General features: G+C 42.2%; 1 protein-coding gene and 1 pseudogene across 2 annotated transcripts; both read left to right on the forward strand.

Moving 5' to 3' along the window:
- Positions 1 to 1868: 1868 nt before the first annotated feature.
- FAM76A (family with sequence similarity 76 member A) lies at positions 1869 to 27761 on the forward strand. 2 transcript variants are annotated; one of them, XM_027624693.2, is made up of 9 exons: positions 1869 to 2365; positions 3550 to 3614; positions 6483 to 6537; positions 7269 to 7421; positions 10489 to 10646; positions 16788 to 16874; positions 21977 to 22112; positions 24820 to 24921; positions 25440 to 27761. In XM_027624693.2, exons 1-9 carry the CDS (start codon positions 2243 to 2245, stop codon positions 25524 to 25526), a joined length of 966 nt encoding a protein of 321 aa, XP_027480494.1. In that variant the 5' UTR covers positions 1869 to 2242; the 3' UTR covers positions 25527 to 27761. The 2 variants fall into 2 exon arrangements, with proteins under 2 accessions (XP_027480494.1, XP_027480500.1); XM_027624699.2 differs by having other exon boundaries at positions 1871 to 2323.
- LOC113939107 lies at positions 13901 to 15145 on the forward strand (annotated as a pseudogene).
- Positions 27762 to 27829: the final 68 nt, after the last annotated feature.

Below are 27829 nucleotides of genomic sequence, written 5' to 3' on the forward strand. Positions count from 1 at the left end.
AACACAGTTGGGGCACCTGGGTGGCGCAGTTGGTTGAGCATTCGCCTTCAACTCAGGGTCCTGGGATGAAGCCCCACATCGGGCTCCCTGCTCAGCAGAGAGTCTGCTTCTCCCTCTCCCTCTGCCCCCACCCCCACTCGTGCTCCCTCTCTCGCTCGCTTGCTCTACTCTCTCTCAAATAAATAAATAAATAAATAAATAAATAATAAAATATTAAAAAAAAGAAAGTTTTTTTCTTCTAATAATGAACATTTACCTAGCGTACCAAATTCCATATACTGTTTTTACTGTTTCTTGTTTATTTTGTTTGTGTTTTTTTTTTTAAAGATTTTATTTATTTTTTATTTGAGAGAAAGAGAGAATGAGAGATAGCACGAGAGGGAAGAGGGTCAGAGGGAGAAGCAGACTCCCTGCTGAGCAGGGAGCCCGATGCGGGACTCGATCCCGGGACTCTAGGATCATGACCTGAGCTGAAGGCAGTCGCTTAACCAACTGAGCCACCCAGGCGCCCTTGTTTGTGTTTAATATGCCCAAAGTAATACAGCTTCTAAGTGATTGAGCTGGGATTCAAAGCCACACAGTCTAGCTCCCAAACCTAAATCCTTTTTTTTTTAAATGATTTGAGGTGAAATTCACATAATATAAAATCTACCATTTTGAAGTGAACAATTCAGTGGCAGTTAGTACAGTCACAATGTTATGCAACCACTACCTCTGTCTAGTACCAAAATATTTCCATCATTCCAAAGTAAAACCCCTTACTTATTAAGTAGTTTCCCCCCATTACCCTCCATGTACTGTTTTTGATCCTCATAATGATCCAGTTGTACAATTGAGGAAGGTGAGGCTCTGAGTTCGGTGATAAATCCAAGGTCACACAGCTAGTAAATGTGGAACAGTAATTTTGAACCTTAGTTTTCTGACCCCAGAGCCTAAACCTTTGATTAACACACATCTTTGGGCAAACCCCCAAGAAGGGGGCTGGATTTGGGTTTCAGAGGTAAATTTTGTTGGGGCAGGGATGTAGAAACCATAAGTGCATCCTCAATTGTAAAAAATGCACATTGAAGTAAAACTGCAATTAGTACTGTATAGGTGGTTGGCAGAACAAAAAATAATCTAAGGCCAAGAGCAGCTATAGGGCAGGGACTTGGAAAGGTCAGCACTGCAGGAAATTTGCCAAAGTCTAAGAACGAGAAGTTCACAATTCCTTGGGCGGCCGCTATGTGCCAAGCTGAGAGCCGAAGAGAGGCAGAGTATTCAGGAGGATGTGGCTTGCCTGGGGGTGAGGGTGGGGGCAGGGTCAGCCAGGAAACCTCAGGTGGTTGTTTGTAAGAAAAGCTGGGGGTGCAACTGGGGAACACAAAGTAGGAAATAGGCCTCAGGCCAAATGTATGCCACCTTGCGGGAGGCCATCAGACCAGGAGGACACTGAGGGCTGGAGGGCCTCGCGTTAGTATTGTTCTACATCGTCCTGGAGGGGCTGTCATCAGTCTAAGCCCTCTTCCTCAACATATGGGTCCCTCTCTGGGGCTTCCCCCTTCCTCTCTGGAGGTCAACAATCCTCGAGTTTCCCCCCTTTGTAGGGAGCTCTGACAGAGGGCGCCCCACTTAGGCTGTCTCTCATGGTTTCCTCTTCTCCCTCCCTGTGATGGTGGTGTTCTCTCACAAGCCCCCCACCTTTTTCAGGTTCGGGATCTTGCCCGAGTTGTAGTTTAACAACGCGCAGCTCTCCGCCCAACCGCGCCCCTCCGGCTCCCAGAGGGCAGCTCCATGGAAACCAAAACATCACAACTCCGCGGAGGTATCGCGAGAGGTGCGGTTGCGACCGCGGCCGAGGAGAGGCGGAGCGAGGGCGGGAACAAAGAGCGAAGTGGGAGGGGTCTGGGCGCTTCCGAGGTCCCGGGCGGGAGAAGGTACCTCCTAGTGGCGCCCCCGCGTGACTGCGCTTTACATAATCGAGGCCGCACGCGTCATAAGTGGCGTATTCCAGTCCAAATCGAATCAGAGTTGTCATAAGCCCTGTGTTCCGCCCCTTAGTACTTGATGGACGTCGAAATGAACCAGTGAACGGGCGACAAGCGCCGCCGCGCCCGCCCTGATCCGCCCGCACTCGCCGGCCCGCCCGCCGGCCGCAGCCCGCAGCCTGCTGCCGCCGCCGCCGCCGCCAGCTTGTCCCTCAGACTGTCAGATAAAGCGGCGGGCCGGGCCGGCTGGGCGGTGAGCACGGCCCCGGCCGGACATGGCGGCGCTCTACGCCTGCACCAAGTGCCACCAGCGCTTCCCCTTCGAGGCGCTGTCTCAGGGGCAGCAGCTGTGCAAGGTGCGCGGGCTGGGGCGGCGGCCGGGAACTGGGACGCTAGAGGTGCGGCCCGGAGCCCCCTGTTCTGAGGGGCCGCTCGGCGGGGTCCCCCGGGCAGGGCGTGGCAGGCCCGCCTAGCTGAGGCGCCTCACCAGCTCCGCTGGGGGCCGGCGGGGCACGTGGGGAAGTCCCGGGCTCCGTCCAGGCCCCCGCGGCCGGCGTGTCCCGGTGCTTAGCAACCGCGAGGGATTGTTCTCGGACCCCTTGAGGTCAGGGAGGGAACAGTGGGTCCCCTGCTTACCCCCGACCAGACGCACCGAGATCCCTCCTGGGCTGGCTCCCCCGTCGTTGGTTGCAGACTGAGGGACCCCCTACCCCGCCTGGTACTGAACTCCAGAGTTGGGTGCTGCCTGGGAGGAGAGACTCCCAACTCGGGCGCCTCGCGGGCACTTTCCAGCCAGTCTCAGAGTCGGATGTGGCGCGGCTTTATAGAAAAGCCCCACAATTAAGCGCACGAAGCAGAAGGATTTTTCAGCATCCAGTTGGTGACCTTCGGTTCTGGCCCTAATCCTGAAGGTCCAAGTTCTTTTTTTCGTTTGAGTTGCTTCATCTTGCTTTGCCTATTTGAGTTAATAGAAGTGCTGTGAGGTGACAGTTAAAAATCACCAAGCTGGATTTTGAGATATTCCCAGATAATCCAGAGTTTGTGCCTCTGATATGGGTAACTCATAACTGTATGTCACCGTTGCCTCAAATGGCCATGACTTTGTCACTCTGTTTACCCTGTAGGAGAGAGCTCAGATGTTTGAGTGCTTTTTTTAGGCTTTATATAAATACATATATATATTTGAAATATATATATTGCTTTTAAGGAAGTTTCATATAGGTAAGCAATAATGATTTTAATTTAGCATTTTCATTTCACAATTGCTCAAAAATCAAACAATGGAAGTGGCAGAACTGAAACTAGAATCCAGGGCTTCTGATTTCCAGTCTGACACTTATTCATTCATACTTTTGTTTTACAGTTTATGACTAGTTCCGTATAAGTTCTTTCTTAATTCCCACATCAATGCAGGCCGGTGATGCCAATATTACAGAAGAGAAAAATAAGGCCCAGAAAGTTCAAGTGACTCACTCAAGCACAGTGGCTATGCTGGGAATAGTACCCAGGTCTTCTGCCTCCTACTGAAGGCTGTTTCCATTTCTGACTGCCTTTTAAAAATTATATCCTCATTTCATTTCAGGAATGTCGGATTGCACACCCTGTTGTGAAGTGCACCTACTGTAGAACGGAGTACCAGCAGGAGAGGTACAGTTTTTGTTGACCATGGAAGATGTTAATAGGCTTTTTCTCTTAAAATCGACAATTAGTTGTTTTTCACGGTACAGATCTGTAATTGAGTGCATTATACACAGATTCTGCAGTTTTATTATAACACATTGACGAATACAAAACACACTTATCGTTCCCAAAGTTATCCATTGATTGCTTTAATTTTTAAAGTTACTTTTTTTAAGATCCTTGATCGTTTTATATTGTGTTTATAATCTTTATGACACGAAGAAACCACAGCAGTAAAACAATGAGCCTGTGTTTCAGTATGTTTATATTCAGAGCTTCAAGAATTTATAATCAAAAGGAAGATAGATACTTTTAGAAATGTGACCATTCTGATAAGGGTTTGTTATTTTTTTTTTAATCTCATTTTTAAAAATGTGAAAAACATTTAGGTGTGAGTAAACACACATTTTGGGGAGACTTTCAATAGCAGCAAAGTAGTTTATTGGTGTAGTAAGTTCTGTGGGACTGCAACTGTAATAGTTCCTTAAAGCAGGGTGGGGTCTATTTGCCAGCTCACACATAGACCTAGAAACCTAATTTTAATCAGACTTATTTCAGTTGTAGGAACATTTTCCCAAACATTTTATTATGGATATTTTCACACCAGAAGTGGTTGAAAGAATTGGACAATAAACACTCATATACCCACCACTTAGATTCTACAATTTATGTTTACTGTATTTGCATTTATCCATTAGTGTATTAATCCACCTTATTTGTAATGCATTTTAAAGTTGTGGACATCAGTATACTTGATGCAAAACAGTTAAGCATGCGTATCATTAACAAAATTCAACATTTATTTATGGTCCTTTATTTTTTTAGAGATAAAATTTGTGCACAGTGAAATGCTCAAATCTTAAGTACATCATTCGATGAGTTTTGCAAACCGTGTACATCTGTGTAACCCCAAACCCTTTCGAAATAATAGAACATTATCATCACCTCAGAGAGTCCTCTCATGCCTCATTCCAGTCAATCCCTACCCTTCTTGCCTTCCTCACACAACTACTCTTCTGATTTTCCTTTCCACCATAGATCAGTTTTACCATTTCATAGAAATGGAAACATATAAAACATCCTCTAGAAGCATTATGTTTTAGCTTTTACATTTGGGTCTATGATCCATCTTGAATTAATTTTTGGGTGTGGGGAGAAATGAAGTTTGACCCTGAATTTGCACCATACATAAGAATTTATTGAAGATGGGGGTGCCTGGCTGACTTAGTCGGTGGAGCATGTGACTTTTGATCTCGGGGTTGTAGATTTGAGCCCCATGTTGGGTGTAGAGTTTACTTTAAAAAAATTAAATCTTAAAAAAAAAGTTGATTCAAGGGTACCTGGGTGGCTCAGTTGGTGTAGTGTCTGCCTTTGGCTTCGGTCATGATCCCCGAGTCCAGGGATTGAGATCTGCGTTGGACTTCCAGCTTAGTGGGGAGTCTACTTCTCCCTCTGCCTCTCACCCCCCTCGTGCTTTCTCTCTCTCAAATAAATAAAATCTTTAAAAAAATTGATTCAAGATGGATCATAGAAATAGTTTTTCTTTGTATGTTTTCTGAGATGTCAGGAGCATTTGTATATATATATGTCCCACTTCTTCAGTAATAAATCTAAGCATAAACTCAAGTGTTCGACATCACAGAATTGCTGATGTGAATCCTCTTTCTAAAAGAGTTTCCTTTAAATGCACCTCACTTCTCATATGGTCTCTTTAAAATGGCAGAAAATTGCCCTGGAAAATATTTTGTTTGAATATTTCTTTTAATTTAAATGTTTTCTACTTTGACGTTTTTCTTTGTTTTAACTTTATAGTCACTTTTATAGGACTTTATGGGAAAATAATCACAAAATAGCTCATAGGCTGGATTTTTATGTGATTTTATTTTCAGCCCCAGAATATTGTTTATTCTTGCACATCAAGCATTTGTTTGTACCTCCCTTTGTGAAGAATTAAACTTTATTTGAAGATGATTTTTTTCCCCAAGGTAGTTTATCAGTTCAGATATTTAAGTAATATTATCACCTTGGGACCTTCACAAGACAGAAGATGTTTTTAGGGGCACCTGGGTGGCTCAGTCGTTAAGCATCTGCCTCTGGCTCAGGTCATGATCCCAGGGTCCTGGGATTGAGCCCTGCATCGGGCTCCCTGCTCTGTGGGAAGCCTGCTTCTCCCTCTCCCACTCCCACTGCTTGTGTTCCCTCTCTCGCTGTGTCTCTTGCTGCCAAATAAATAAAATCTTCAAAAAAAAAAAGTTTTTATTTTTATCAGTGCTTAGTTGTTAGAGAAATTGGAAATATTGATAAAATAGTTAGTCATAGCATCTATTTCCTCACATCTGGGATTTTCATATGCTTTTACTTACAGAGGAGTGTGTAGACAGAGTAAAGTCAACATGGATAGAATCTCTGAAGTTTGTATTCGAAACACATATACTTTATTTCTCACCTCAGGTTTCTCAGCTGTTTATCCAAATTGAGGAGAATTACTTCTAGTCCATTTCAGTCTAACATAATATTCTTTTGAGGGTTCTGTCCATATTTGATAATTTTGTTTAGTGATACTTGGAGATGTGATAATCAGAAATAACTCATTCTCCATTTTAACTAAAGTCTCATTTTATCTGAGCTAATAAAATTAGTAGCCACCAAAGAATTAATAGAAGAATTATTGGCCAGATACTCAACCTTCAGTTAACCAGGTATCCAGACCACATATCACCTTGGCACTTAGCAATGAGCAAATTCTGTGGGCTTGAGGAGGAATCAGTTTTCAGATGTTGTAAGTAAGACAGGTTTTTTCTTATAAAAACCTTGTGTCTCTTTTTTCCTTAACAGTAAAACCAATACAATATGCAAGAAATGTGCTCAGAATGTGCAGTTATATGGAACAGTAAGTAGGGTTTCTCTGTACCTAACAGTGAGTACTCAGGTCTCTTGGAACCTTATATTCTGTGGATTATTGATGTAATTACCATATTTTTATTAGAACTAGTTACGTGTCAATACATCCTCAGTGAAGTTGATCTAGTGTTTGAGCTTTCAAGCTTGGTTAATACTTAGTATTGAGAAGGTTTGTGTTTATGGTCATGATGGCAGGATTGTCATTATAATTTTCCTTGAGACCTTCAGTAACCAGTATGAAAAGAGGAGGGGAAAGATAGATCCTACGATGTGACTTCTTTGTTTGGTAGCAGTTGACTGTTCATTTTGATGAACGGATTTTTGTCTCTCAGTGTTAGGGTTCTGGATACTGTGTCCTTGCAGGGAATCTCCCAACTTGTGATATGGTGATAATGGCAAAGAGGCCTTTTGAGAAATTTCAAAGCCCTTGCTGGTTTCTCCAAAGAACTGGTTCTGTTGAATTTCTCACAGAAGTCCCAGCATATATACATGAATGGGGTTTTATTATTTGCTCATTTATTTGTTTTTAAGTCAGTAGTACTGTGCAGAAGAACACCTTACGCGTAGTGTTAGGAATTGGGCTTCATTTGATCGATGTAGAAGGAAATTTGTCAAGTCAGGAATACAATTTTACAATGAACTGTGTAATAGGAATGATTGCTTTAAAAAAAGTACTGGTATTTCATAATATACTCAGTTGACCCTTTTTCTCTCCTTAAGCCCAAACCTTGTCAGTACTGCAACATAATTGCAGCGTTTATCGGCAACAAGTGCCAGCGCTGCACGAATTCGGAGAAGAAGTATGGGCCGCCATATTCGTGTGAGCAGTGTAAGCAGCAGTGTGCATTTGACAGGAAAGATGACAGAAAGAAGGTAAATCTCGGTGTTCTTGTTGACTTTCTTTTTCTTTCAGAGAAATTAAGGTGGGTCACTTGTGTCAAAAAGACATTAACAGGGGGTGCCTGCTGGGCTTGGTGGGTGGAGCATACAACTGTGGATCTTGGGGTTGTGGGTTTGAGCCCCAAGTTGGGTGTAGAGACTACTTAAAAATAAAATCTTTAAAAAAAAAAAAAGAGGGGCGCCTGGGTGGCTCAGTCTTTTAAGCGTCTGACTCTTAATCTCAGCTCAGGTCTTGATCTCAGGGTGGTGAGTTCAAGCCCTGAGTTGGGCTTGGTGCTGGGCATGGAGCCTACTTAAAGCCTACCTTTTTTTCTTTTTAAGATTTTATTTATTTATTTGACAGAGACATAGCGAGAGAGGGAACACAAGCAGGGGGAGTGGGAGAGGGAGAAGCAGGCTTCCTGCTGAGCAGAGAACCTGATGTGGGGCTCCATCTCAGGACCATGGGATCATGACCCGAGCTGAAGGCAGACGCTTAACGACTGAGCCCCCCAGGCACCCTAAGCCTACTTAAAAAAAAAAAGGACATATGATAGAAAAGAATTCTCAGTTCCTTTTCTAGTTGCTATTGACCTTGAAGATTTTTAGCCTTTGTTTTCTTCATCTACTAAATGTGGACCATTTTATTCTTTTTTTTTTAAAGTATATATATATTTTTTAAGTTTGTTATGTATGTATGTATGTATGTAATCTCTACACCCAAGGTGGGGCCCGAACTCATGACCCTGAGATCAACAGTCGCATGTTCTTTTGACTGAGCCAGCCAGGCACCCCTGGACCATTATAGTCTGATATCTCACAAGTTAGTATTTCATGAGAATCTGAATTATAGTGATCAATATCCCATATAAGTGAAATTAACATATAAGTTATAAGTGATGATTGGCAAAATTCTGTTGAATTCTGTAAAGGAGAGATTGTGACTTAAGCAAGATACGTGACCAGTGTCACTATCTTACTCTAATTATTTCTCTCTGTTGAAATTAAAAGTCATGGGATGACATGGAGGAGAGCCCTATGTGGAGCGATGGGGCATTGATAGAATAAAAGTGGTTTAGATTTGTTCTGTTTAAAACTCGGTGACTTCTGGCTGCACTTAGATTAAAACCCAAACCCCTTGCCTGGCCTGCATGGCCCATACTTGCCTCTCAGTCTCATCTGACCTCACACCTCCCATCCCTCCCTCACCTTGTTTCAGCCACATTGGCTGCCTTTCAGCCCTTCAAACATGCCCGTGTCATTCCCACCTTTGTGCTAGCTGTCGTTTTGCCTGATACATCCTTCTCCAAAGCGTCTTAACTGGTTCCTCATGCTCAGATGCCACTTCTTCACAGAGACCCTTTACTAATTCACTCACTCTCACCCCTTATCGTATTACCCTGTTTTATTGTCTTCACAGCATGTAACATTGTGAGAAATTAATCTTGCTTTTTGGCTTGTTTGTCCACCTCCACTAGAACATGAGCTCTATCCATCTTGTTCTTTTTTTTTTTTTTTTAAATATCCGTCTTGTTCTTTGCCACATTTCCAGTGGCCTGGCACATAGTAAGTGCCCCCCCCATATATATTTATATATATATATTTAGACTGATAAAAGTTATAGTTTATTGAGAACTGTTTCCTCTCCCTTTCAATTGTTTTACCACAAATGGCCAAAATATTAATCTGAAATATATCTCCAGCTTGCTGTTATTTATTGAGAAAAAGTGTGCTTCTCATTTTCTACTTTTTAAAAAGTGATTATATATCTTTTTAAATTGAGGTATAATCAACATACCTTATATTAGTTTCATATGTACAGCATAATGATATTTGTGTATATTGGAAAGTGCAGTTAACATCCATCATTATACACAGTTACAGAGTTCTTTTTCTTGTTTTTTTTTTTTTTTTAAGATTTTATTTATTTATTTGACAGAGAGAGATAATGAGAGCAGGAACACAAGCAGGGGGAGTGGGAGAGGGAGAAGCAGGCTTCCCGCCTGAGCAGGGAGCCAGATGTGGGGCTCGATCACAGGACCCTGGGATCATGACCTGAGCCGAAGGCAGACACTTAACGACTGAGCCACCCAGGCGCCCCGAATTCTTTTTCTTGTGATGAGAACTTTTTTTTTTTAAAGATTTTATTTATTTATTTGAGAGAGAGAATGAGATAGAGAGAGAGAGAGCACGAGAGGGAAGAGGGTCAGAGGGAGAAGCAGACTCCCTGCTGAGCAGGGAGCCCAATGCGGGACTCGATCCTGGGACTCCAGGATCATGACCTGAGCCGAAGGCAGTCACTTAACCAACTGAGCCACCCAGGCACCCGTGATGAGAACTTTTAAGATCTACTCTCTTAACAATTTTCAAATATGCAATATAGTATTATTAACTGTAGTCATCATACTGTACATTATATCCCCGTGACTTATTTATTTTATAACTACAAATTTATACTTTTTGACTACTTTCACCCATTTCACCTACCCCCCACTCCCCACCTCTGGCAACTATCAATTTGTTCTCTTCAATAAATGTTCTTTTAATGAAAGAATACAGTACAGAAACTTTTTCAGTGTCCAGAGCTACTTTTTGGAGATGCTTAGGCTTACAAGAGCTAACTCTTGCTAACCAAATTCATTACTTTAAAATGGGAGGATGTAACTCTCCAGTGACCAGATTACTCCTGCTTGCCAACCAGAGCACATCTTCTCTGAATCAAGATACTGGAGAAGCTGACTTAGGAATCAGGAGGTAGCATATAATAATAGTTGGAGTATAAACTTTGCAGTCCTGTAGACCTGGGTTCACTGAATGATCCTGGGCAAGTTACTTAATCTTATTATGCATCAGTTTCATCATCTTTCCTGTGGGAAATAACAGTAGCTGCTTCACAGGACATAGGGAGATTTAACTGAGGTAGAAGACTTGCCTAAGTTCACACACCTCATAAGTGGCAGAACTGGGACGTAACCCAGAGGTTCTCGCTGCCAGTACCTATATCCTGTAGTACCCATGTACCACATTCTCTTTTCTTTATCTTTGTCTCCTTGTGTTTCAGGTAGATGGGAAATTGCTGTGCTGGCTGTGTACACTTTCATACAAACGGGTCCTTCAAAAGACCAAAGAGCAGAGGAAACATCTGAGCAGCTCTTCCCGTGCCAGCCACCAGGAGAAGGAACAGTATAGTCGACTGAGTGGTGGCAGCCATTATAACAGGTAACCCCAAGATGCATAACAATAGGACTGGAAGTACTGGTTGGTCAGGCAAAATACGCAATTAGCCATGGAAGATACCATTTGGTATACATTTTCCTAGTCTTTTCTCTCTAGTTACTATCCTTAGGAGGACTCTCCTTTACCATATTTTACAGTTCATATATCTTCCAAGTGCCAGAGAGATTTCCATAAGGTATCAGGATTTCCTGACTTAGTTTGTATTGTGTCTGAAAAGTTTGTGGAACTTGTTCTACTTTCCCTGTAATGTTCTCCTCACCTTTGGAGTGGGTTATCTCCTTAAAAGTTTGGACGTTTCACTTTCTGAGGCATGCAGCTTTTTTAATGCATATTTGGCCAGGAGGTTGATAGATGTTCTAGGTTTGTCCTGGTGGGATCTAGTCAAAAAGGTGTCCTTTCATTGTAGCCTTAGCTTCCTTTCAGAGTATCTGAGGTGTTTAAGAGTTCTGGCTCTGGATTGAATCCCAGCTCTGCCAGGTTCTCTGTGTGGGATCTTTTTTTTTTTTTTAAGATTTTATTTATTTATTTATTTGAGAGAGAGCATGAGAGGGGGGAGGGTCAGAGGGAGAAGCAGACTCCCCGCTGAGCAGGGAGCCTGATGTGGGACTCGATCCCAGGACTCCAGGATCATGACCTGAGCCGAAGGCAGTCGCTTAACCAACTGAGCCACCCAGGCGCCCCTCTGTGTGGGATCTTGGGCAAGCTTTTTCATCTTTAAAATAGGGAAATAATAGTATTACCTCATGGAATTGTTGTGAAGATAAATTATATAGTGAATGCATAGTGATCAGTTTTATAACTGGCATATAGGAAGCATTCAATATATTTTAGTTACTGTTTGTTATTGTTACCATTATGATTTTGTTTGTTCATTTAGCAAACATTATTAAGTACTCTCATGGGCCAGCGACTCTGCTAGGAAGGCAGAGATGAATGAAAGCATCATGCTGCTTACCAAGAGTATGTAGTCTGGTAGGGAAGACAGACCTGTAATCAAATCATTGCAATATAATTCGATGAGCATGAGAAGCATCAAGATACAGGCATGAGAGGCAGTAGTAATTAACTGCCTTGGGAAGTCAGGCAAGTGAGGCTCAGAGAAGAGCTGGTGTTGGAGCTGGATTTTAGGATGAGTTGGAATCATCACAGAGGGAATGGGCAGAGGCATCCTAGGCTGAGGAAATAGCATTTGTAGAGACATGGAAGGCGTGAGACCACATGAAATCCTGGGGAATTGCAGGTCCTTTTATGTTGCTGGACCTTACGTTTGAGAGCCAGGGAATGGGAGAAAAGGGGATTCTGCAGACATGTTAAGGAGCATGAACCTAATCCTGGGGTCTGTAAAAAAATTAACCCTGACTATTGTGGAGAATACATTGGAAGAAAAAGAGACTGGGGGCTAGTTAAGCTTTTTTATGAGTCCAGGGTAAGAGATGTTAATATTAGAACCTCAACTGAGGCCATGGCACCAGAGATCAAAGAAGCAGATTCAGGAAGATAGTTTAGAGGGAGAATTATGAGAAATTTAGATAATTGATGAACAGGTGGAAGGGTAAGAGCTGGGTGAGTGAAGGATAATTCTCAGGTTTCTTACTTGGGTGAATAGGTAGATTCTTAACTGAGAAAGAATATAGGAAGAAGAGAAGTTCAGTTTTTATTTTTATTTTATTTATTTATTTATTTTTTAATATTTTATTTATTTATTTGACACAGAGAGAGACACAGCGAGAGAGGGAACACAAGCAGGGGGAGTGGGAGAGGGAGAAGCAGGCTTCCTGCCGAGCAGGGAGCCTGATGCGGGGCTCGATCCCAGGACCCTGGGATCATGACCCGAGCCGAAGGCAGACGCTTAACGACTGAGCCATCCAGGCGCCCCGAGAAGTTCAGTTTTTAAAAGTTGAGTTTGTGGGGCGCCTGGGTGGCTCAGTCGGTTAAGCATCAGCCTTTGGCTCAGGTCCTGACTCAGGTCCTGGGATTGAGCCCCGCGTCAGGCACCCTGCTCGGCAGGGTGTCTGCTTCTCCCTCTCCCTCTGCTTCTCCCCCTCCCTCTGCTTCTCCCCCTGCTTGTGCTCTCTCTTTCTCTCTAATAAATAAATAAAATCTTTTTAAAAAATTAAAAAAAACAAAATGTTGAGTTTGGAGAATCAAGAAGAATTATTTTTTGGGAGCTTAGCCTAGAACTCAGAAGAAAGGTTCAGATGTGGCCCATTGGTAGCACATAAGAGTCAGTGGGAATAAAAGTTGTTATCAAGTGTGTATTCCTGCTGCTCCACCCCAGACTTTAATTCAATAGGATGTAGGATAGAGTCTGTGAATCTGCATTTGGGGAATACCATTTCCAACCCATATGATAAGTAGTTGTTAAAACCATGCTCTTGGATGATATAATTCAAGTTGGAGGCTGAGAACAGAACTCTAGAAGCACTCAAGAAGGGTGGAGTGAGTATTTGTAAACCATGTATCTGATAAGGGGTTAATATAAAAAAATATGAAGAATTCATACAATTCAATACTAAAAAAGAAAAAATCCAATTTAAAAGTGGGCAAAGGACCTGAATAGGCATTTTTCCAAAGAAGACATACAAATGGCCAGTAGATACACGCAAAGGTGCTAAACATCACTAATTGTCAAGGAAATGCACATCAAAACCACAATGAGATATTACCTCACATCTTTTAGATGGCTATTATCAAAAAGACAAGAGGGGTACCTGGCTGGCTCAGTCAGTGGAGCATGTGACTCTTGATCTCAGGGCTGTGCGTTCGAGCTCTACTTTGGGTGTAGAGATTACTTTAAAAAAAGAGAGAGAGGAAAAGACAACAAATGTTGGTGCGGTTATGGAGAAAAGGGAACCCTATACGCCATTAGTGGGAATGTAAATTGGTATAGCCATTGTGCAAAACAGTATGGTGGTTCCTCAAAAAATTAAAAACAGAACTACCATATGATCCAGTGGTCATTCCTGGGTATATATCCAAAGGAAATGAAATCGGTATCTTGAAGAGATTATCTGCACCCCCATGTGCATTGCAGCTTTATTCATAATAGCCAAGAGATGGAAACAATGTAAACGATTTGCAATGAATGAATGGATAAAGAAAATGTGATATAGGCAGGTCTTTAAGCGGTGCGGGCCGGAGTGCGGAGCTAACAGCACCATGGAAGTTTGTGTCCTCCCTCTCCAGTCCACGTCCCTCCCTGGGCCGGGCTGGCATTCTTGCCTGCCCCTTCCCACATGGCGCTGCTCCGATGCCCGATGGTGTCCACTGATTTGGAGAATGCTGACACTGGAGTTAATTCTAAAGCTAAGAGTCATGTGACAATCAGACGGGCAGTTTTAGAAGAAATTGGAAATAGAGTTACAACCAGAGCTACACAGGTAGCTAAGAAAGCTCAGAACACCAAAATACCTGTTCAGCCCACCAAAACAAATGTCAACAAACAACTGAAACCTACTGCTTCTGTGAAACCAGTACAGATGGAAATGTTGGCTCCAAAGGGTCCTTCCCCTCGACAGGAGGATATCTCCATGAAGGAAGAGAATCTCTGCCAAGCTTTCTCTGATGCCTTGCTCTGCAAAATCGAGGACATTGATCATGAGGACTGGGAGAACCCTTAGCTCTGCAGCCACTACGTTAAGGATATCTACCAGTATCTACGGCAGCTTGAGGTTCTGCAATCCATAAATCCACACTTCTTAGATGGAAGAGAGATAAACGGACGCATGTGCGCCATCCTGGTGGACTGGCTGGTGCAAGTCCTCTCCAAGTTTAGGCTGCTTCAGGAGACTCTGTACATGTGCGTCGCCATCATGGACCGATTTTTACGGGTTCAGCGGGTTTCTCGTAAGAAGCTTCAGCTGGTTGGGATTACAGCCCTGCTCTTGGCTTCCAAATATGAGGAGATGTTTTCTCCAAATATTGAACACTTCGTTTACATCACAGACAATGCTTATACCAGTTCCCAAATCCGAGAGATGGAAAAACTGATTTTGAAAGAACTGAAATTTGAGTTGGGTCGACCTTTGCCACTACATTTCTTAAGGTGGGCATCAAAAGCCGGGGAGGTCGATGTGGAACAGCACACTTTAGCCAAATATCTGATGGAGCTGACTCTCATTGACTATGACATGGTGCATTATCACCCTTCAAAGGTGGCAGTGGCTGCATCCTGCCTGTCTCGGAAGGTTCTGGGCCAAGGAAAATGGAACTTAAAATGTAGTATTATACTGGATACACAGAAAATGAAGTATTGGAAGTCATGCAGCACATGGCCAAAAATGTAGTGAAAGTTAACGAAAACTTAACAAAATTCATCGCCATCAAGAATAAGTATGCAAGCAGCAAACTCCTGAAGATCACACTTCCTCAGCTGAACTCAAAAGCCGTCCAAGAGCTTGCCTCCCCTCTGATGGGACGGTCCTAGGCTGCTGTGGCCCTCGGGGAAGAGTGCTCCAACTGTGCACTTGGTCTCGCTGATCTGGAGCTCTTCACTTTGTATATAGTCCTCTGGTCTATCTCATGAAACCTTTCCTTAGGCCTATTTTCTAAAATGTATATTGAGGAAAAATAAAGCTATTAATTTAAAAAAAAAAAGAAAATGTGATATATACACATATACACACAAACATACTCTGTGGTATCACTTCTATGTGGAACCTTTTTAAAAAGCCAATTTCAGGGGCGCCTGGGTGGCTCATTCGTTAAGCGTCTGCCTTTGGCTCAGGTCATGATCCCGGGGTCCTGGGATCGAGCCCCGCATTGGGCTCTCTGCTCGGTGGGAAGCCTGCTTCTCCCTCTCCTGCTCCCCCTGCTTGTGTTCCCTCTCTCTCTGTGTCTTTCTGTCAAATAAATAAATAAAATCTTAAAAAAAATAAAAAGCCAATTTCATAGAAACAGAGATTGGAATCATGGTTGCCAGGGGCTGGGAAAGGGGGAAATGGGGAGATTTAGGTCGAAGAGTATATAAACTTTCAGTTCTAAGGAGAAAAAGTTCGGAGGATCTAATGTATAGCAGAGTGACTATTCTTAATATGGTATTATATACTTGAAAATTGCTGAGAGTAGATTGTAAGCATTCTTGCTGTTAAAAAAAGTTAACTATGTGACGTGATAGATGTGTTAATTATCTTAATCTTGGTAATCATTCCATAACGTGTATATCAAACTGTCACATTGTATACCTTACATGTATACGGTTTGTCAGTTACTCCTCAGTAAAGTTGGAAGGGGGGAAGGATGGCATGATCAGTGGTATCAAATATTGAAGACATCAGGTAAGAAGGGGTCTTTCTTGAGGGTGAACTCATTGGGGCTAAAACTGATTTTTAGTGGTGTTGTGGGACTCAGATAGTAGATTCATAGAACTGTACTGAAGAAGAACTGGACAAAGAGTTCAACCTGGTATCCAGTCCCAGCTTCACTATTGACAAGCTATATATCCTTGGGTAGGTCAGTTAACTTCAATGAGCCTCAGTTTCTGCACAGTAGAAATAGTGTCTGGCTGGCTCAGTTGGTGGAGCATGCGACTCTTGATCTCAGGGTCATGAGGTTGAGTCCCACATTGGGGATGGAGCCTACTTAAAATTTAAAAAATTAAAAAGATTTTTAGAAAAGTACTTTTTAAACTATAAGATAGATTATACTTATTAAAATTTTATTGACTCTATTCCTGTAGTTATTAATAAAGCAGGTAATATTTAATTAAAGCTAAGAATTTTGGGGCCCTATGGAAGAGAGCTACCCATGCATCCAGGACCTACGAAATCAACACCTTGGTGGATTTTTATAATCAAGAATAGGGGCACCTGGGTGGCTTAGTTGGTTGAATGTCTGCTTTCAGCTCAGGTCTTGATCCCAGGGTCGTGGGATCGAGCCCCACATCAGGCTCCTTGCCCAGCAGGAGGCCTGCTTCTCCCTCTCCCTGCTGCTCCCCCTGCTGTGCTCTCTCTCTGTCTCTCTGTGTCAAGCGAATAAGTGAAATTAAAAAAAAAAAAATCAATAATTAGCTCTTGTATGGAAGAGCTGTGATATCATGTTGGTCCCATTTAACAACCTTTTATTGTGATGTTTTATAAATCTTTTATTTCTAATGTCTGTCTCTCTCTTTTTTTGCATTAAAAGCCAGAAAACACTTTCTACATCTTCAATTCAAAATGAAATCCCGAAGAAAAAATCCAAGTTTGAGTCAATCACAACCAATGGAGACAGGTAAGTCAGTTGGTGTGTGTGCATGCTTCCGTTTGAGCTTCTGCATGTACAGTTCCTGAAACAGGAGTATATTCCAGGGTATGCCTTGGACCTAGTCTAGGGTTGTTATTGAGTCTCTGAGGGTCATTACATTAGCCACTTGATATCTTATGAATAAGCAGTGCCAATATTTGTTTATAACTAATCCTGTCGGTAAAAGATAAGCACGTATAACTGGATTTAATAGCAGCTGAATCCTGTAGTCCACAAATAACTCCCCCACACTAATTCTAAGAAGTCAGGAGCTGTATGCTTTTCACTATGATCTGTGCCTGTGGCCTCCTCCAGGCAGGGCAGGAGTTGGTCTTGAGAGGTGGGGAGCAGAGACCAGTTGAAGTTAAGACAGTATTGCTCAGCCTGTGAGGGGTAATCAGTGCTTCCTTAGCATGCAGAAAGCCCAATGTAGATACTCAATCAGCAGAGAACGAGATGCATTTAAATATTTTTACTTCTTTTTAAACCTGTCTAAATACATATCTTTATTTGCTTTCCCTTCTGAGTGCTGCTTCCTTTGCAAGCTGCTTTGTCCTAATGTCTAGAGGGCCCCATTCGTGTTGGTGCAGTGTTGCTTCCCAACCAAGTCTTGGGGCCACCCACTTTCCTGTTTCTGCAGGCCTAGGCATCCTGAAGTGAGACAGTGACATACTCTTCCCCAAAATCCTTGGAATCATTTCCATTCTGAAAACGCCCAATATAGGTTCTCCTTCCCAGCCAGTGGTGGATATGGGAGTAGACTAGCACGTAGGCTTACCAGGGCTGAATTTCAATTAAGGAGCACAAAGCATCTGTGAAATGTAGTCTTTCCTGTTACCTTTTTTTATTAACTTGATTTCAGATTCTACAAGGTGTCTTTTTTTTTTTTTTAAGATTTATTGATTTATTTGAGAGAGAGAGTGCGAGGTGGGGAAGGGCAGAGGGAGAGAATCTCCAAGCAGACTCCCCACTGAGCACAGAGCCCAACACAGCACTCGATCCCACAACCCGTGAGATCACGACCTGAGCCGAAACCAAGAGTCAGACACCCAACTGACTGAGCCACCCAGTCACCCCTCACTTTGAAAACATTCTGACAACCCTTTTTTTTGACGGTCCTTTTGTAATGTCATGCAAACCCCCAGTTGTTTTACTGAGTATCTATCTTGAATTCAGTTCTGTACCAGATGTTGACAGTCTCACTTCTGAGCTGTCTGTTGTAGCTGCCTCCCCATTTTCAGTTGATCGTAGACTACTTTCTTGGCCCCACTTTTAAAATATCCATATATGCTCTTGTCCTTTCATTGTTATCCTCTCTTGTCTTCTGAAGGCTGCTCTCTAACAATTTTCCATTCATCTTGGTGTTCTACCACATTCTCCTCACTTAGTTTTTTGATTTTTTTTCTCCTTTTTTTCCTTTTCCATTAGCCTTCTTTATCATACAGAGAGAACACATCATGTTAGGTTTTGGTTTGTTTTTGTTTTTAAGATTTTATTTATTTATTTAAGCGAGAGAGGGTGTGCTCGAGCAGGGAGAGGGGCAGAGGGAGAGGGAGAGAGACACGTAGACTCCCCAGTGAGCATGGAGCCTGACATGGGGCTCCATCCCAGGACCCTGAGATCATGACCTGAACCGAAGTCAGATGCTCAACCAACTGAGCCACCCAGGCACCCCTAGGTTTTTTATAAAACCTTTTCTCAAATAATTTTGTTTTCTTATTTTTTTATAGATATTTATTTGGTGGGGGGAGGAGCAGAGGAAAAGGGAGAGAGAGTCTTAAGCAGACTCTGCACTGAGTGCAGAGCCTGACATGGGGCTTGATCTCATGACCCTGAGATCACAACCTGAGCTGAAACGAAGAGTCAGACGCTCAACCAACTGTGCCACCCGGGTGCCCCCTCAAATAGTTTTATACTTCTAAAATGCCTTTGTCTTTTTTTTAGTATCCTGTAGAATTCACAGCTTCCCTCTGATATTTTCTAGTTTGTAGAAATTGTAGCAAAAACTTTTCAATTTAAGGAAAATCTGAGTTCATGTCTAGCTTTTCTTCCCAGAGAAAATGTACCAGCTACTTTTTTTTATCATATTTGTTTGTTGTTCTGTTGGTGATAAAAAAGCACTCTCAACATTGGGTGATGCCCAGGCACACCTTGTGGTTTATTGTTCTAAAGGACATTCTTTTCCTTTCCTCATAGGTTTTTTTTTTTTTAAGATTTTTTTTTTTAAGTCTAACTTTTTTTTTTTCTGAAAGATTTTATTTATTTATCTGATAGAGAGAGACCCAGCAGGAGAGGGAACACAAGCAGGGGGAGTGGGAGAGGGAGAAGCAGGCTTCCCGCCGAGCAGGGAGACTGATGTGGGGCTTGATCCCAGGACCCTGGGATCATGACCTGAGCCGAAGGCAGACGCTTAACAACTGAGCCACCCAGGCGCCCCTTTTTTAAGATTTTATTTTTAAGTTGTCTCTACACCCAGCACAGGGCTTGAACTTACAACCTTGCGATCAAGAGTCATACACTCCACCGACTGAGCCATCCAGGCGCCCCTCCTCATAGTTTTATTTCATTCTCCGTTTGAAATATGCCTGAAAGAGTAGACTTACTTTGTGTGGCCTTTGAGGACAGACCCAGGGCCAAAGGATAGGAATGGCAGGGGGGCAGGTTTTGGCTTACCCTGAGGAGGATTGCTCTTATATTAAAAGATTTAGAAAAAGGGTGCACCTGGGTGTCTCAGTCGTTAAGCGTCTGCCTTCGGCTCAGGTCATGGTCCCAGGGTCCTGGGATCGAGCCCTGCATCGGGCTCCCTGCTCAGCAGGAAGCCTGCTTCTCCCTTTCCCACTCCGCCTGCTTGTGTTCCCTCTCTGCTGTCTCTCTCCCTCTGTCAAATAAATAAATAAAATCTTAAAAAAAAAAAAAAAGGTTTAGAAAAGACAAGACGCTTCCTAGAGAAGTAGTGAGTTCCCTGTCATTGGAGATATTTGAAAAGAGACTGGATCTAATTTTCTGCCTTGCTAACCTAGCCATCTGTTTTCATTTGATTTCTAGCAGTTCTTATTAATCAGAAGTTAGAGAGTTAGAAAGGTCAGGCCCTAACACAGGATAGACACAACTGGTTTTGTCAACAATGTATTGGTATGGGAAGAATCCTCTCTTAAGAAGCAGGTAGAGGAGAACATTAGGAGCTTTTGGGACCACAAGATTTATATTAGCCCATTACTCTGTTTCATTTGTCATTCTAGTTACGGACTTAAGTAAATTCTCTTGGATTGAGGGAAGACAGTCCCTTGGCAGGTATTGAAAGTGGAGGAGACTTTAATGGGTTCTTTCAGTATTTTCTCCTGTATGCCTTGTTTTATCGTATGGCATTTACTTTTTTGTTACCCAGTAATTCTGCGTATTCATCAGTTATAAAAGCAACGGGTCCATTCTTCTGACATTCTTCTCACATGCTTCATGTGGACCAAGAGAGAATATTCTTATCAATGGACTGTGTCTTCTAGCCATAGAATGTTTGACTTGGTAACTCTGAGGATGTCCAGTGATTCCACTTGCTATTTGGAGTTTCTACCTGTGTAGAGAAATGCTGGTTATTAGATGTAGTTCAAGACGGAGGAATGAACCAACAGCAAGGGGGACCTAGAGTCATTGCTATATTGATGTAGGGAGCTGGGAATCAATATTCCAGTGTCTGCTTAGGAAGAACAGGTTTGTGTTTTACTTTAAAGGTTGCCTTGGGAAGAGTAAGAGCTTTCTTTGGGAAATCTCTAGAGAAGGGCATGATTTGACTCTCATGGCAGTGATTCCTTAACTTGTTTTGGGTGTAAGACATCTCTGACCAACCAGGGAAAGCTATGGATCCTCATCTTAGAAACCACCCATTGTATGTATACACCGAATTATACATACAATTTCAGGGGGTTACAGATTCCCTGGAGCTGGGCCTGGTTAGAGGACTCTGCTAAGAGGACAGAGTTCACCTGGCACTTCGAAAAAATGAAGTGCTCAGGTGCTGTTATTGAGAAGAATCTGTTGAAAACCCAGGTTGTGGTGTGACTCTGGAATTTGCCACCTCTCTGTTCCTTTTCTAACTAATATCATTGAATTGTTGATATTGGAAGTGGTGGTCAACAGGCCAGTTGCAGTGTAGGGGAAGTTGGCTTCCTTCCTATTAATTTCATCTTTTGGGGGCACCTGGGTGGCTCAGTCAGTTAAGGTCTGCCTTTGGCTCAGGTCATGATCCTGGAGTGCCAGGATTGAGCCCCACGTCGGGCTCCCTGCTCAGTGGGGCTTGAAGTCTGCTTCTCTCTCTGCCTTTCGCTCCCCCTGCTTGTGTGTGGTCTCTCTTGCTCACTCTCAAATAAAATCTTTAGAAGAAAATCTCATCTTTTTATAATTTTTAGAAGGGACTGACTGCTCCTGAGATGGAATGCAACAGCCTCTTTCTTTCTTTCTTTCTTTTAAGATTTTATTTATTTGAGAGAGAGAATGAGTGGGGGAAGGGACAGAGGGAGAGGAAGAAGCAGACTCCCCACTGAGCGGTGGCCCAACGTCAGATGCTAAACCACCTGAGCCACCCAGGCACCCCGAGGCAGCAGCGTCTTAGCAGCTGCACCACATCACGGTGCTTTGGGGCAGAAAATAACCAAAAGATGAGCTCTGTGGGGAGTTTTAAAAGAAAAATATGTGAGCTAACAATTGGTAATTTATCCAGATTCTAGGGAAATGAGTTAGTCACAAAAAATTGACTGTTTCACCCATAAATAATTGGGAATCTTCAATGCACCAGAAATGAAATGTCCTTGACTCTTGGGGAATGCATTTGTCTTCATCTTGAATGTGAGAGGAGATGCTGCAGAAATGCTCTGGGTTGTGGTTTGGTTTGTATAGTTATCTCATGATCACCTTGCCTGTGCAATTTAGCAAATGCTATTGAGTCTGGCATGTGTGGAGCATTGTGCTTACTGCTGGGAATTCAAATAGTTGTTCTTACCCTTGAGCTTGTAGTCAAGCGGCCTCTGGTGTGTCCTCAAGTAGAAAAAGGTTTATCCCTCCAAGTTATGATTTTTTTTCCCCTCCATGTTTCTGCCCAGCTTTTCCCCAGACCTGGCTCTGGACTCACCGGGCACTGACCACTTTGTCATCATTGCCCAACTGAAGGAAGAAGTGGCCACTCTGAAGAAGATGCTGCATCAAAAAGATCAAATGATTTTAGAGAAAGAGAAGAAGGTACAGTTTTGTTAATGCCTCTCAGGCTAGAATGATGCAAGGGTAAGCATGTGGTACCATAGGGCATGGTACTAACTCTTGTTTAACTGGTTTTTATTCGGTACTGGCCGCTGATGCTTTGAGAGATCCAGTGGCAAGGTTGGGCTATCCTGGGAGAGGCTTACTGTCTGCCAAGATGACTCATGAGCTGGTATTACCATGGTGAATCTACCTCGGTCAGGTGCATTTAGCAAGTTGATCTTTCTCAGCGTTTGGAGGGAGCTTCCACTTCTCAGGGAGGACTCGTGTTAACCAGGCTTACAGAAATGATGTGTAAAACTACAGTGCTCCTCTTAATTCACAGTGGGGCATAACTGACTCCTGCTCTTCTCAGCATGAGCTGCTTTGGAAGGTTGTAATCAGAAGGTGCCAAATGAGCATGGAGTCAGGACAAGAGGAGGTAGTTATGTAATTGGAATTCTTAATGCTCTCAAGCTAAGAGAACCTGATGTCTCCATCTGTATTATTGGGATGGCCATGTCTGTGGGATAGTAATACTCAAAATATGTGGGCCAGGTCTCCCTCCTTACTGGACTATGTTCAGGTAGGCCTTCCTGCATGACTGGTAGGTCACTTTGCTTCTATTACTGACAACTCTCTTCCTGAGTGACCCACTCTTTAAACACATTAACATCTTCAGTAAAGTCTTACTCTGGTCTAACAGTCCCCCCTCTTTAAGGGAACCTTTTACATCCTTCTTCTGATTCAGGTCTATATATCTTATTTTTAGATTCTTAAAGAATATCTCATTTTTGTCTTAATATATTAATAACAATAATAGCTAACTTTTATTGGATACTTAACTATGTGCCTGACTATTCTGCGTGCTTTCTATGTATTAACTCATTTATCTTCATAAAAGCCCTTTGAGAGAGGAATCACTGTTATCATCATGTCACAGATGAAGAGAGCCTCCAATATTTTTCCTTTTAGGCTTTCCTTCCCTTCTTCTAGTTGTGTTTTTTTCCCTGAGGCTGTATGTTTTTTTGTGCCAAGTTTGGAGTGCTAGGTTTCATTGTGAATGGCCAACAAAGGCATTTATAACATTAAAATATTTATATGCATTCTTTCCATCTAATTTTGACCTCATTTTACAGATGAGGAAACGGACCCAAAGATGTTAAACGATGTACCAAATCACACAACTAGTAAATGGCAGAACAAAGTAATTAACTCAAGTCTTTCTGATTGTGCCGTTCTTTCTCCTAGCTTGTGCTTTCTTCTGCCAGTAAGGTGGAGATTCATGGGGAGAGACCAGTATTTTTTCCACTTTACTACATGACTACTGGATGAAAGCAGACATAAGTATATCTTCTTCATGGACTAGATTAGAATGGCACATCAAAGGATTTTGCAAAATAGAGATAAAATGAACACTTGTTTCTACTGCTTTGCAAAGTTTGGGTTTTAGAAGGAGCAAAAACAAATAGTAGATTGTTTCTCATTGCTTTCAGAATCAAGGTCACACTCCTTGGCTTGGAACACAGGCCCTTCTACATCATGCCTGCCTATCTGTAGCATCATCTCCTGCCATTCTCCATGCTCCTCAGTCATTCGAACAAGCTGTCAGTTACCTCATACTGTCTGGGCTTTGCCCGCCCCTACAGTTTTCTTTGCTCGGATGCCCTCTCCCTACCTTGTGTGCCAGCTGTAGCTCATGTATCTCAAAACTCAGCTCACAGATCACTTCCCTGACATAGATTTCTCTTCTCTTCTTGAATAGCATAGTCAATAGAAGAAGTCCTGGGGTTTGAATTCTAGCTCTGCCACTGGCTAACCTGTATGATCTTGGCCATGTTACTTAGCCCTTTCTAAGGCTTGGTTTTCCCATCTATAAAATGGGAAGAATATTGCCCCCCCCAAAGGTTTATCATAGGATTGAATGAAAAAATAGAATTAAACAGTTTGGGTCACCTGGCTGGCTCAGTTGGAGGAGCATACAGTTCTTGATCTTGGAGTTCTGAGTTTAAGCTCCATGCTGGGTATAGAGATTACCAAACCAAACCAAACAAAAACAAAAACAACCATGTACACACACACACACACACACACACGGACACGCACATACATAGAGATTACTAAAAAACAAAAACAACTTGTTCAAACACTTTGCCCGGAACAGGGTTAAAAATTCAATAAATGGCAATAGCTGTTATGCTCCTGGCTTCTCTCAAACCGTCAGTCATATTGTATTATAATCACTGAGTTATTTGGAGGATTATTGGCATGTATTAAATACATAAAATCTTTATTTTTTTTAAGATTTACTTATTTATTTGACACAGAGAGTGCACAAGCAGGCAGAGTGGAAGGCAAAGGGAGAGGGAGAAGCAGGCTTCCTGCTGAGCAGAGAGCGTAACGCAGGGCTCATGACCTGAGCCGAAGGCAGATGCTTGACCAACTGAGCCACCCAGGCACCCCAATATATAAAATCTTTAAAACCTGCCAGTGATGATGTGTCAGAAATGATGTGTCAGGGTTTTGTGTAATTTTCAGGATATCTTTAGAAAAAACAGGATACAGAATCCCCTGGCTTTGATATAGTTATGGATCTTCAGGAGAGCCCTGGATTTCATTCATTTGGGAAACCATTTAGTTCTTTGGTACCAGAACATTTTTTGTTGCACAGAGATTTCTTCTGGTCACTCTGCCTTTTTTCCCCGCTCAGATCACAGAGTTGAAGGCTGATTTTCAATACCAAGAATCTCAGATGAGAGCCAAAATGAACCAGATGGAGAAAACCCACAAGGAAGTCACAGAGCAATTGCAGGTGAGTCTGCTTATTTTATATGATAACCCTGGTGTATTTAGCTGATTGTATTTTCAAGTGATTATCTCTTAGATTTCTTTGTTCTCAGGGTATTGACAAATTCACATTAATCAACCTTATAGCTGTCTTTTATTGTTTCACTATTGGGTGTGTTCTGATCTTTTTCCCTCAAAAACAGTGGCAGTAATAAATGTGTGTTTTGATTTTTGGATAAGCCAGATGTGATTCCAGATGTCTGGATTGTGAATTCTGTTTATCCAGCACATTAAGGCACTCCACGGTTTGTTTGTGTTGCACAAAGCACCCTTTTGTAACTGGATCCCAGGAGATTGAAGTGTGCTGATTAACCTCCAGCAAACACTATCTTCCCCTGAACCAAGCCCTAGAGCTTTCTGTTGTTTTCTGCCTCTAGAACTTGTTCTCCTCCTGACCCTCTACATTGTATGCCTTAGCATCTGCATGAAAAACATGTTCTGTCCTGTTAAAACATCCTTCTTGCACTGAATTTTTTTGTTTAGGCTAAAAACCGAGAGCTCCTGAAGCAGGCAGCTGCCTTGTCCAAGAGCAAGAAGTCGGAGAAATCAGGAGCTATAACCTCTCCATGAGAGACCATAAGGAGGCTCCCAGTCAACAGCACAGGGGTTCCTGGGTTAGGATTGGTGACCTGGCTGTTCTCTGGGAATTGCAAGCTTTCTTAAGAAATCTCTATTTTATTACAGTTATCCTTCTTTGTGGGATCGCAGGGGGCTGAATGGAAACACCTGGTTTGTGCTGTGTCACGACTGCATGCTTGGATGTTTGGGGTTCCAAGCTCTTTGTCTCACACTTTCACTCTTCTTTCCCTCCCTTCTCCCCCCCCCCCCCCCCGCCCCAACTACTCTCTGTCTGTCCCTTTGGTACTACTCTGTGTGTGTGTATGTGTGTGGTGGTCACTGCTCAGTGTTATGTGCAGAATGATTTTTGTTTGTTTGTTTGTTTGTCCATCATTGCATCCTGCCATACCCATGAGCAAATAGTTTGGCATTAATCACATATCACTGCCACCCTCTGAACTTTGAAAACTGCCACCTTAAGACTTGGTACAATGGAAGAGGCTTTCTCTCTCCAATAAACCTTTTACTTCAGGGTATACTCTTGGGTTTTTTTCCAGGTATATTATGTATGAACTTTGTACTATGTATAGCCAGAGTTTTATTTATTTTTTAAAAAAAGAAACCTTTTCTTGATAAAGGAATAATGGTAGCCTAGCTTGTTCTTCTTGTAAAAGTGATGCCTCTTTAAAAAAAAAAAAGTTCTACTCTACCTTTTAGTAAAGGAAGAAGACCTTTTCTTGTTACCTTGGAGTCTTAAAAACTGATTGCTGAGGTGAAACAATTCAATGCATCAGTATGGAGTTAAGTGCCTTTTGGAGGATTTCTTGGAAGAGCATTTAAGAAGAAGCTACTTAAGGGAGGTAGCAAAGATTTGAACAGTCTGTCTTTTTAAGTAAGGGCAGAAAGAAAGGTTGTCCAGGTTTTACTGGACATTTCCTTCCCCTACCCCTTTCTTGATTGTTTTATGTGACTGATTTTAAATTCTCACACTGCCAGTTCTTTTTTTAAAAAAAAATAAAAACCTTTTACTTATATCATTTGTTATATTGGGCCTTTGTCAGAGAACATTTTTTTTAAAAAATGAGCAGATTCAAAATGGGATAATGTTTGAACTACAGAGCATTTTGAGAGTCAGTATGAGCTGCTCAAGTATGGACTCTGAATCTGATTTTGAGAAATGGTATCACTGTACCTTCTCCTCACTCCTCCTCATTCACCCCAGCTTGCACACTCCTTGCTTTGAATGGAAATGTATTGAAAACAGGTGCTTGTCAGAAGCAGCTTGGCCTCAGCCAGAATTGTTTGTGTCCTATTTTCCCTTCTTGACCCAGTAGGCACATGGATTTACTTTTCCAGGAGAGGAGATAGATTTGCACTTCCAGTCAGTCTCTCGGGTCCTCTATGGGATGTTTGTGAAAGAAATGAGAGATGTGTAATGTCCCATGAAACACAGTAAAATCAACTACCTTGGAATCATTAATGGAGAGGGAGGGGTACTGCGGCTAGAGGTAACCATAAGGGCAGATGACCTTTGTACCTCAGTGTACCAAAATTGTAAGCAGTCAGTTTAACTTGCTAGGCATTTCCTAAGGCAAATGCTTATAATTTGTGATAACATTCTCACAAGTGGAGCCACGCACAGAATTGGACGGAGATGTGGAAATGGGTGGCTTCTTTCCGAGAAGAGAAACAATGGACCATGTTGCTTCTATCTCACTCTAGTAGGGGAGGTCATTTTCCCTTCCACGCAGGGGAAACGGCAGTGCTAAATAGTTTTGTAACTTTTTGAATGAGAAACTTTTAGGTAAAGATAAACTGTCAGGTAATATTTTTCAGATGCATTTACATTTGACTATGGGGAAAAGATTGTGAAAAACGTTACAGTCATGGTTTTTTGTTTTTTTTTTAATTTGGAAGACTTGAGAAATTCTGTTTCATGAAGTGATAATATAAAAACGCATACTTAGTTTTATACTAAATCTTTTTTTAGGGTTTTGGCATTTAATATAAAGCAGATTCACACATTTTCTAACTTTCCACAAGTTCCGAAAAGTGAAGGAAGAAACCTCAGTCTTGAAATTTTGGTTTTTAAAAATCATGACACTGTTTTACCATGAAATTGAGTAGCTAACTTTTGGTAACACCTTTTGTTCATTTGTATGTTTGTATAATGGACATTTTGAAACACGGGAATGTTTTGGTTTGTACAAACTTTGAAAAATGTGTGTTAATAAAAATTCAAATTGACTCAAGTATAATTGTTGGGTGATTGATTGACTGATTGATTGCTGGTTTACCACCAATGGACATATCCC

Source organism: Zalophus californianus, chromosome 4 (genome assembly GCF_009762305.2).
Source record: "Zalophus californianus isolate mZalCal1 chromosome 4, mZalCal1.pri.v2, whole genome shotgun sequence".
Taxonomy (NCBI): Eukaryota; Metazoa; Chordata; class Mammalia; order Carnivora; family Otariidae; genus Zalophus; species Zalophus californianus.

What these genes read in the sequence shown, in the direction of transcription:
- FAM76A (XM_027624693.2), top strand. Translation starts at nt 2,243, where the DNA reads ATGGCGGCGCTCTACGCCTGCACCAAGTGCCACCAGCGCTTCCCCTTC. An exon ending in CGGGAACTGGGACGCTAGAG is followed by an intron (nt 2,366 to 3,549) that starts GTGCGGCCCGGA and finishes ATTTCATTTCAG; the next exon opens with GAATGTCGGATTGCACACCC. An exon ending in TTTTAGAGAAAGAGAAGAAG is followed by an intron (nt 22,113 to 24,819) that starts GTACAGTTTTGT and finishes TTCCCCGCTCAG; the next exon opens with ATCACAGAGTTGAAGGCTGA.